At 48.8% G+C, this 11384-nt stretch overlaps 1 protein-coding gene across 1 annotated transcript; it reads right to left on the bottom strand.

The window, feature by feature from the left end:
• Nucleotides 1-2536: 2536 nt before the first annotated feature.
• LOC309889565 (dynactin subunit 3-like) lies at nt 2537-6865 on the bottom strand (the record flags this gene model as incomplete). The annotated part of the gene is made up of 7 exons (XM_082782430.1): nt 2537-2626; nt 3067-3126; nt 3842-3900; nt 5505-5588; nt 6276-6362; nt 6514-6598; nt 6773-6865. 7 exons carry the CDS (start codon nt 6863-6865, stop codon nt 2537-2539), a joined length of 558 nt encoding a protein of 185 aa, XP_082638556.1.
• Nucleotides 6866-11384: the final 4519 nt, after the last annotated feature.

Here is an 11384-nt window from a genome sequence, read left to right as displayed (position 1 = left end):
ACTTGAAGAGAGATTATTCTCCTCCGCACCTGTACAAAGCAGTGTCTCAGCTATCAGGGGTAGGTGTTCATCCACACAAGGAAGACAATATGGTGGGTACTCACCCCGTGCTACCCTGTGGTTTTACTTACGAGACCATGGAGAGGACATGAGAAAATGGGATGGAAAATCTACCGCGACCCTAGAGTCACGGGTACGTGAGTTGCAAAAGAAAACAATCGTGAAAAAGGGATTCTCTGAAAAGTTTGCTGCTCCAACTTCCAGCAGAGAGTCCTTCAAACACAGAAACGAAGAAGATTCTGACCAGGGTTAGGGGGGCCCTGCCTCCAGCCAGGGGGAGGAAAGGGACAATCGAGTTTATTGGACTGTGTGGATTCGATGGCCTGGCACGTCAGATGCACAGAAGTATAAGGCTTTAGTAGACTGCTGAGATCCCCCCAAAACATAGCATTCTACCATCTACTAGGAAGAAAATTAACTCTGTTCTAACTGAAACCAGGACACCTCCACAAGACCCCAGGAGCCCCACAACTACTCCAGCTCACCTTCACAGCACTGTAGTGCCCCTACCACCAGATACACAGTCTTGTCACTTGCGTCAAACCTGTGGCACCCAGGGCACTGCAGCAGAACTGACCGGCAACAGCATCTGTTCGGTCTGGGATAGGATTTGCCATCAGCAACAGAAGACATTTGTATTGCTGCAGAGCTCTACATCTGAGCACCGCTGCCATCCAGGCCACAGGAGAGGCAGAGCCACTGTCCACAGAGCTTCTGATTTTCAAAAGCTCCAATATTGTAAATAAATAAACTTCTTTATTTGTACTTAAAAGTGTTGTATGGGAGCCTTCCCCCATAGTGTGTGTTGGGGATAAAGAGGGAAAGCGGGCTCAGGAATAGCAGGGAAGGTGTGCTGTCCCACCAGAGGACAAGGTGATGAGGATAAGCCAGGACAAATCAGCTGCTTTTCCTGGAGCTCCTCCTCAGCCCTGCCCTGGCCATTCAATGAGTGCAGCCTCAGGATCTCTGAGAGGAGCCCTCTGGAGGTACACTACCAAGCTCTGTACTACTGTGTGCCCACAGAGGTCTGCAGGCTACCACAGTACCAAGAATGGGCTGTCAGCTCCTTCTACGGCCAAGCAGGCTTTACACGATGTAGGAAGTTCTTTAGCTCACATCAGCTTTAGCTCACATCAACTTGTGATCAGCTCTGCCTGCACTGTGGGAATGGAGAACTGGAAAGCAGTGTGAGTTGGTGTGGCAGCTGAGGATGTGCCCCAGCAACATGAGATAGCACCCGTTGCCTTCCCAAGACAGGCAGCCCCCAAGCTCTCCCTTGGACTGGCCACATAACAGAGTGAAGAATTTGCTTCTCCTATGTTTTTGTGAAGCAGCCTCAAACTCTTGGTTATTTGGCAGTCATTACTGTTCTCTCCTGGCCCACCCTGACTCCTGGTTGCACACACACACACACACACAGCTGCTTCCCCTGCTCCCCTGACACAGGAGCTGCCCACATCATCTTTGGTGAGAAGTCAGCATTGCTCCAGGGAGCTGTTCCAGGTGCTGAAGCACACTGCCTTAGAGGCTGACCAACACTGAAGCAGGCTTGCTGAAAGGAGCTCCAGCTTGCCTGTCCTGCACCTTGCACAGAATCACCCCTCCGGTCTCATATCTCCTCCAAGCCATGCAGGAGTTTGTGATTTGAAGACTTCCCAAAGGCAAAAGCACTCAGGAATACCTTTGTGCCAGAACTCCAGGCTCCAACCAGACCAGGCAAGGGGCAGCTAACACCCCTCTCTAACTGAAAAAGGATGGGTCACAGCAGCCATTCTGGAAAGCACCAGCAGGACGCAGGGCAGGGCCGCTCACTGCTGCCAGCACAGGGCCAGGAGAATTTCCTGCAGGCGAAGCCCCATCAGGCACAAGGAAAGCCTGTGTGGCAATCCAGGTTGAGCTGTGTGAGAAGCAATCTCCTGCAGATTGCCAAACTGTCTGTGCTGTTCACTGCTTAGGGAAAACCACCACGAGCCAGACATGGACTTCGTCTCCCAGGGTTACCCACCTTCCAGCCGACTGCTTCCCTCTCATGCACACTTCTTCATGGAATACCAGCCACAGGCCACGTGGGCAGCACATACATCTGCCCTCTTGAGCCTAGCCAGCCAGTTTGTGCCATAGCTGCACCCATGGGATTAAGAGACAAGTGAGGTAGTGTTTCAGGGCTTTATTATGGTCCACAGTATCAGCAGGAAGGGATTTTTAAATATGTTACAAACTAAGACACATAGAAGTGCACGACCTACAAACAGTGGCATGTTAAGAGAATACCAGGAGTGTGGCTTTGATTCAGGGTGACTGCAGTGCAGCTGCAAAGCCAGGGTACCCCCAAGAGCCTGCGATGTCACTCACAGCATATTCAGTGGAAAGATGCTAAGACAAGAGTGCAGGCTGTGCTGCAGCATCTCCTGAGTGACCCAAGACCAGCAGAATCCCAGGGCCCCAGCTGTGGTTCTCCATCCTCCCAGCTCTGCCATCACTCTGCCACAGGTTTCACTTCCTTGGCTGCTTCCAGCTGCATCAGTATTTCATTCCACTGGATGAACTGCTTGGACAGAAGCAGGGTCTGGACATTACTCTTAAGGAAAGAGACATAGAAACTTCAGGGAGGAAACCACAGAGCACAGCCCCAGACCCCCTGACAGCCTGAGAGCACCATTACAATCCTGATTCCTTGGGAGATTAAAAAAAAAAAAAAAAAAAGGCTACAGGAAACCAGGGTGTACAAAACCTACTCAGACACAAATTTAGAAGTCCTGGAGCTGCCACACAGTGCCACACATTAGTGGGAGTCCAGAACAACTTCTGAACACCGCACAGCATTGCATCTCAAAGGGCTTTTTACAGCATGACAGAAACACAAACACCACTGCACCAGGAAGGGCACTGGCCATTAAACCTGGGGCTGGGGATTGCCTGCTTCCAACATCTGATGGGGTAAGGTGAGCCAAGAGACAGGCAGACATTTTGGTTTTGTCAGGCCCAGAGCACCAGCTGAAAGGATACCGTTTTGTTGTAGTCTTCAAGGAGCGTCTTGACACCATCAGAAAACTGCTTACACTGATCCTGTAAAAAACAAATCCTCAGCAAGCAAGCAGTAAATAAACTAAAGGACACCTGTCCTTCCAGTGCCTGGCAGTTCAGGGACAGTACTGGGACTAAAGCTCAGGCCCTGGCCACTCTGAAAGCATTTCAGCAGATGAGAGAAAAGTTACACAGGAACACCCATGCTCAGGAAGTGCCAAAGCACCTGAGCTTGCCAGCTGTCTGCTTTTTCTCAGCATCCTCAGCTTGCCTCAGAATGAAAACCCACAGGGAAACACTGAAAGGAGGCATTAGACACTGCCCAGGCTACTCATTGCCACCTCATGGTGTGTCCAAATGGGGAAGAAAAGGGCAAAGAGACAACATAGCAGTATTAAAATCCCTCCAGAGACCAGGAGACTGAAAAATTGCAACACTTCAGTGTCCCACTGACAGAGGGAATACCAACTGATTAAAACCACTGCAACTTAAGTGGCATTCAAACCTTTGTTTTGAGGAGGCTTATTGTAGGCAGATTTTTTCCAACTCAGACTCAGGTACCAGAAATCCTGGCTAGTTCTCCCCCTGAAATGTGCTTAAACCTCTTTAAAACTGCAGCATGAATACACTAAACAAATGAAAATAAGTGGTATAAACAAGCAATTCAAACAATTGCAGATACAGGGGCATCAGTGCTGTTAGCAACAAAAGGTTCTTTCTCCCTGCTAGTCAAGACCATCACGAACACTCACACTACCTGCTGCTGCATCTGGATTTGGGAGAGTCGCTGCAGTTTCGCTGCATGGTCAGGAACTACTGAAAGCACAGAACAGAAATCCATTGTTTGTTTTGTATCACATGGGATAAGTTACTAAGACAAGGACCATTCCTTCTCCAAGGGAAAGTCACAGCAAATGAATCCTCAATGAATCCAAGTGCCATGTACCACAAACACCTTTTATACCATAAAAATCCTCTAGCTACACTGTACATCAGGTATCATTACATTTGCTAATGTAATGCTGGGTGGATTAGGGCTGCTGTCGCTAACCTGCTTCCTAACACACGCCACCTCCCTGACCCTTGGTGCAGGGGCCACATTCCCACCCAAGCCATGCTGGGTGACAGCTACAACACTGTAGTGGGTTTACGTGGCAAGGTTTTGGTAGCAGGGGGCCATAGGGGTGGTTTCTGTGAGAAGGATCTAGAAGCTGCCCCATGTTTGGTAAGGGCCCCACTGTTTTCCAGAGCTGAGCCAATAAGCGATGTTGTTTTGCGCCTCTGTGAGAGCATATTTAAGACAGGGAATAAAACGCTGCGCCACACAGCAGCTGGGAGAGCGAGAGGAGTGAAGAACAGCCTTGCAGGCACCAAGGTCAATGAAGAAGGAGGGGGAGAGGTGCTCCAGGCACCGGAGTAGAAGTCCCCTGCGGCCTGTGGTGAGGACCATGGTGAAGCAGGATGTCCCCCTGCAGCCCATGGAGTACCACGGTGGAGCAGGGTTCCATGCTGCAGCCTGTGGAGGAGACCACGGTGGAGCAGGTGGTCCTGCACCGACGGAGGCTGCCGCCTGTGGAAGACCCCTGCCGGAGCAGATTCCGGGCCAGACCTGTAGCCCGTGGAGAGGAGCCCACGCAGGAGCAGGTGACCTGGCAGGAGCTGCTGCCCGTGGGGGATCCAGGTTGGAGCAGTTTTCTCCTGAGGGATGGACCCCGTGGTACGGACCCATATCTGGAGCAGTTCTGGAAGAGCTGCTGCCTGTGGGAAGCCCACGCCGGATCAATTCATCAAGGACTGCATCCCGTGGGTGGGACCCCACAGCACAGGGGATGAGAATGACCTAGAAGGAGCGGCAAAGAAGCGCTGTAGACTGACCATAACCCCCATTCCACTGTTCCCCTGCGCCGCTCAGGGGGAGGAGGTGGAAGAGGGTGGATGGGGGGGGAAGGTGCTTTTGGTTTCTTTCCTTTGTTTCTCATTTCTCTAGCCTGTTAGTAATAAGCAATAAATCTTACTATCTCCCTATGCAGAGTCTGTTTTGCCCGTTACAATAATTACTGCGTGATCTTCGTGTCCTTATCTCAACCTTTGAGCCCTTTTCATTGTATTTTCTCCCCATTCCTCTTTGAGGAGGGGAAGTGGGAGAGGGGCTGTGGTGGAGCTCGGCTGCCCACTCGAGCAGAACCACGACAAACACTCTGCAGGACACCGTGTGCTTTCCAGCAGAGATCGGACACGGAACATGAGAGCTAGGTGAGGGATGAGCCAACATACCGCTGCGTTTGTACCTACTTTACTCACACTGAGTTGTGTGCATAGCTGTCCTCGCCTCAGGTCTGACACTCAAGAAAAAGCAAACAGCACAGGCAACAGCTTGGGGGTGGCACATGCAGCTCAAACTTGTGGAGGAACAGGCATACCTTGGATAGAGGCACTGTCTAAGACAGGCTGGAGATTCTTCACCCGCTCCAAGAGGGCTGCTCGGGAAGGAATGACCTGCTCCTCTGATCAGGGAAAGACAAGAAGGAACATCAGGAAAAGCCAAAACAGTGTCTTAGCCCCCACCTCACAGAGGGGCTTGTCCTACTCTGAACTGATGATCAGCTGGGACTGACACTTGTATCCCATCTCCCCTGTTCCAGCTGATCCAGGTGTACAGAAAAGGGCTTTTTTATGGTTTTATTTAGCCTTTTGTGATGCTCACCCCTGGATTCTCATTAACACCTCCACAAAATTTAATTCCCAGACTATATCAAAACAAGGCCGAACCAAGTTTTTGAGGGCAAAAGAGGACAACACTAGAAAATGTTTAACGTACATTCAAACCTCTGGTTTTGTTACAGCCCTCAGAATATTAGAAGTAGGGTAAGGAAAACTGTTCAAGCTCCACTTTCTTTTCAACTTTTCATTAATTTAAGGTTAAACTGATCAATACCAAGATCAGAACTGATTAAACTACAGCACAGACATGCACAAGGGAGCACTAAGGGTGATGGATATCTTTCTACAAGTCACATTTTGGTAGCTCTAAAGAGGGGTCCCTTCTAAATCTTTGTAACTAAGCAAAAAAAACAACAAAAAAAAAAAACAAAAACAAAACAAAACAAAAAAAAACCCACATCCCAATCCACCTTATTAAAATACAACTTTTGCAGTGCTAAAAACCTGTTCCTTCTCACGTGATGCTGTACCTGCCAAGATGAACTGCTGCTTCATGGTGTTTGGAACAGCCATTCTGTCAGCGTACTGAGGGTCAAGGTATTTTATTACATCTTCAACTAAAGCAAAAAATGTTTTAAGGCAAGAAGTAGGAAAGATGTTGTCACTTTTACAAGCGCAATTCCCCCCTGGACTACAGCACAAACCTGCCTGTTTAAGGTTGTTTTTGTTCAGATTCAGGTTTTTCTGCAGCACTCCCCAAGCACTCACTTTTCTTAAACAGGATCTTGATCCTCTCCCTCTTGCCAACGATGTTGCTCAGCGCCACCTGCACCTTCACCAGCTCGTCCACCACCTGCGGGGACGCACAGGGAGGGAGCGGGCCCGCTACCTGCCGCCAGCGGCGGGAACGAAAGCTCGGGAGGGAAATAAATAAAAAATAAAAAATAAAAAATAAAAAATAAAAAATAAAAAATAAAAAATAAAAAATAAAAAATAAAAAACAGGGTGACAGAGCAAAGCCCAGTACCTTATGAGGCTCGCAGACCCCACCGCCAAGGCGCTGCTCCAGCTCATCCAGCCGCCACCACAACCGCTCCAGCGCCACCACCCCCACCGCCATCTTCCCAACCGGTCTGGCAGCAGCCCTGCCGTCTCTTCCGCCTGCCGGCACTTCCACTTAAGGCTGGGCGCTGCCCGTTGCCATGGCGGCACGTTGCTAAGGGATGTCATTGCCATGGCGACGGGCGGGCCGGGGGGGGGTGTTGGGGTTTGGGGGCGCGGAGTCCCCAAGCCCCCAAGCGGCCGGGGCCGCTCGATGCTGATTTGCACTGCAGAGGGAAGCTTTCCGCACCAGGGAGGTCGACAGCTGCCTCGCTCCTGCGGGCAACAGGCTCTCAGAGGCATGAAAGGGGAGAGATGGAGCGAGTGGGGGCCGGGGGGTTTAGAATGGCGGTGTAATAAATATTGTATAATAAGTTTGTTAATCAAACCGGTGGGAAAGCTTGTGGGGCTGTGACAACCCCGTATAGCTGGAAAGTTTCCAGCTGACTATCCTGATAAGAACATGTATAGAACATGTATAGTGCTTGCTCAGCAAGATCGCAACCCGCAACGCAGTGGAAGACTACGGCCTTCATCCTCACGACCACCAGGAGGTCCGAGACGACCCCCTAGCAACAGCACGTGCAACTGCAGGACATACCAGGATATGCCACGTACACCCGGAACAACCAAGCTATAAAAGGGGGATTCTGGTGGGGGTGAGGTGCGCGCTGTTGGTGGAGCGGAGACTCCCCAGCCGCCCAGCGCTGTTTTGCCTGCTTGAATGCTTGCTTAATAAATTTGGCTCTGATAAAGATTATTCTGAGAGTGGTTTTGGTTCCAACCACTTATTGCAATTGGTGCCGTGACTCGGATGCAGGTCATTTTGGTCTGGGATCTGAGCTCGGGGGGGGGGTGCCCCATCTTTGGATGGCCCTCGGGTGACTGATCCCTTGTCCAAATCCTGTACATCCGGACCCTAAATTCGGGCAAGCAGGCAAAAGAAAGCCGCGGTACCCCATAATTTTTGTGCACGAAGATCCAAATGAAGACTCAGGATTGAGTGAATATTGATAAGCGGTGCCGTTTGGTTGGGGTGGGTATCCCAAAGTGCAATTAAATGAGACGTTCCTGGGGAGCAAATTGAGTGCGGACCCTCCTGCAGTGCAGTTCCCATTGCCTGCGAGGGTGTGGGCCACGAACAAAGGGAGCATTTGTGTGAGTGTACAGAAGCACTTTGGAAGATGGGGCAGAAGAAACGCAAGCCTTCTGACCCCATGGGTGGCCCTAAGGTAGGGTTGGAACGGGCTGCCCAGGGAAGTGGTGGAGTCACCATCCCTGGAGGTCTTTAAAAGACGTTTAGATGTAGAGCTTGGTGATATGGCTTAGTGGAGGACTGGTTAGTGTTAGGTCAGAGGTTGGACTCGATGATCTAGAGGTCTCTTCCAACCTAGAAATTCTGTGATTCTGTGATTCTGTTGCCCGCTATACCGACAGAAAGTCCCTTAGGGTTGATGATTGCCTGCTGGGATGACTGGCCTTCGAGACAAGGCAAGATGAGAGAAAAGATGGTATATTACTGTATGCAGGTGTGGGTAGGGAAACAAATAAAGGAGATCACCTATACTGGCCCGTTTTTGGGTCCTTTGAGGATTGGGTTTGCCAAGCTCTAAATATATATGTGAATTCCAAGGAACCTTTCAGTTCAGAGGAAAGTGAATATGCTGGCTTATGGATAAGATCAGATACCCGGACTTATGTATTTACCCTAAAGGAAAAGGGTCAAGAGAATCCCAGAAGGAAGACTGAGTCCTGAGGACCCCACCTTGTCCCCTCCTCCCTATGTCCCTCCCGCTCCTGCACCGGACCCTATCCCTCCTCCTTCCCCCTCCCCCCCCCCCGCACCTTCCAAACCCTCCGGACCCCGACCCAGACTCCCTCAGTTCCCTTGGGGAAAATCGAAGAGTGACTAGGAATCAAAGTAGAAAAAAGGGGCAGTCAGAAGGAGGGCTTTACCCCCTAAGAGAAATAGCTATGGGAGGGTCACAGAACTGGGAATCACTTTAGAAGTAAGAAATGAGGAAATCGCAGTTAAACTGTGTACCCTCGCTGTGGAAGACGAGGCAAAAATCAATCCTGAGGTGTGGTACACTCCTGAGTCAGTGGGGAAATTGGACATCACTCCTTTTGAAATTACTATTAGAAATCCTGAAATCCCTATTCGAGTAAAGCAGTATCCGATGTCACAAGAGGGTAGAAAGGGGTTGCAGCTGGAAATTGAAAGACTATTGAAGCAAGGGTTATTGGAACCCTGCATGTCTCCCCACAACACTCCTATACTACCCATTAAGAAGTTAGATGGCTCTTACCGTTTAGTCCAAGATCTAAGAAAGGTAAATAAGAGAACAGTCACCAGATTCCCAGTGGTAGCTCTTATAAATTAGACCACACAATTTACTGGTCTATTGAAATTATTTTATTAATCAAGTAAGCAGACACAAGCAAAACAGCGCTGGACGGCTGGGGAGTCTCCGCTCCGCAACAGCACGCAACTTCCCTTTCCAGGGTTGCTGTTTTATAGCAGTCGAATTCCGGCTTATCAGGACTTGTTGAACTGGCTGAGGCTGCGCAGTCTATTGTTGAGAGGGGGGTCGTTGTTCCTCTGCTGGTGATCATGCGTTGTGCTCGTGTTCAGGTGGGGGAAGTGAAGCGGCAAGCAGGATGTCTGGTTTCACTCAAGGATGTTTACCCAATACCCCCTCCTGCTATCTGCTTGCTTAATCCTCCCCTTTACCAAGGCCGTTAAATTGTACAACCTTATCTCCTCAGTAGATTCTTTAAATTCTCAAGGACAATGAACAAACCCCTACTAATTTATCACTGTAGCCAATCCGAATACCTTGTTGAGCCAGCTTTCCCCAGAACTGAAATGATAGTGTTATAGACTTGAAGGATGCTTTCTGGGCTTGTCCCTTAAAGGAAGAATGCAGAGGTTACTTTGCCTTTGAATGGGAGGATCCTGAGACCCATCGGAAACAGCAGTTGAGGTGGACCCTGCTTCCACAAGGATTTATGGAGTCGCTGAACTTGTTCAGGCAGGCCCTGGAGCAGGTATTAAGCACCTATGAACTAAACCCAGAAGTAACGCTGGTGCAATATGTAGATGACCTGTTGTTAGCAGGGGAGAGTCAGGAAGCTGTGAGGAAAGAAAGTATTAGGTTACTGAACTTCTTAAGCTTAAAGGGACTAAAAGTATCCAAATCCAAATTTTAATTGGTGGTGCCCAATATATGGGCCTGGCGGTGTGTCTTGTGATCCTATTTTTTTCTCTTAAATGCTTTGAGTGTGACAAGAAAAAGGCGGGAGCATTATCTAAGTAACTAACAGTTGAGAAGTGTTGGTGTATTTGCTGTGGTGTTTGGTCAGTTTCCCAAGTACTGGGGGGGGAGGGGGCTGACTGATTATCGAAGCGGTAGAACGGAGAGAGTCATTTCTTTGGTGGTTCGGGCTTGAGCCCTGGGAATTTGGTAAGAAGGGGGAGATCGAGTTTATTTAGGCATCAATACCTTTTTAACCCCCATATTGACGGATACACAGGAGTGATTCCTTGTTTTGTATGGGCTTCCTAACAAAGTGCATGAGAAAAATTGGCATTCGGCTTGAAATTCAGTCCTGTTGAAATGCAAATTTTGTGGAAAAGGTGGTAATGTTTGTCTAGAAGACAGAAGGCTGAGTGCTTCATCTGTTTTCCTGAAGTCCCAAGGATTTATGATTGGAACGGGGCTCATTAATAATCTGAAATAGTAAAGTTTCTATGTGGGAAGAAGAGTTTAATCCCAGAGAATTGGGACATTTGGGAAGATTAGGAAAAGATAGTAAAAACCTGCAGTAAAAAGGTTTGTGTGGAAATTGTGATATTGTATAAACTTACTTTAGGATAGAATAGAACTTGTGATTAAAAGTTAGCAAGGACAAAGTAAACAACATCTTGTTATCTGTAGACCTTCTGTTACGTTTAAGCATTTTGTTATTTGAAAACACCCCATTATCCGTTAACCCTCAGTCAGGCTGAGACTTGAGATAACTTGAGTCAACTGTCTGTTATGTCTTGTTAACTGAGACATCCTGTTATCTGCCGACCCTCAGTTAAACCGAAAGACAACTCAGCATTTTTACAGCTTGGAAAACAACTGATTAAGAAAGTGCATTACGAGGAAGACCTACGGCCTTCCTCCCAAAGCCCACTGCCCACATCCTGGAGACCCTGGCCCACAATTCTTGGAAGGCTTTGCGCAAGCGCAAGGACTGATAAGCTAATTAGCATACGAAGCAAGAGTAGGCGGGGTTAGGTAATGAATATGTATAGGCGCTAATAGAATATTCGTTGTCTCGCTGTATAAATATGAGATAGTTTGTCACTTCGAACATGCACGATAGGCGGAAAGATCCCCCGTGCATCCTGCGCTGCAATAAAGAATATACCACTTAAGGAAATTTCGGCTTTGATCTTTAAATCACTACCCCCATCACTTTTTAGGGTTTCATTAGTTAATTTAATCCCTGAAGCTTTACAAGTCAGTAATGACCTAGCTGTTCCC

The sequence above is a fragment of the Aythya marila genome, assembly GCF_965140915.1.
Source record: "Aythya marila genome assembly, chromosome: W".
In the NCBI taxonomy this organism is placed as follows: domain Eukaryota; kingdom Metazoa; phylum Chordata; class Aves; order Anseriformes; family Anatidae; genus Aythya; species Aythya marila.
The sequence above is the reverse complement of the archived record's forward strand: the minus strand, read 5'-3'. Positions and strand labels throughout refer to the sequence as shown.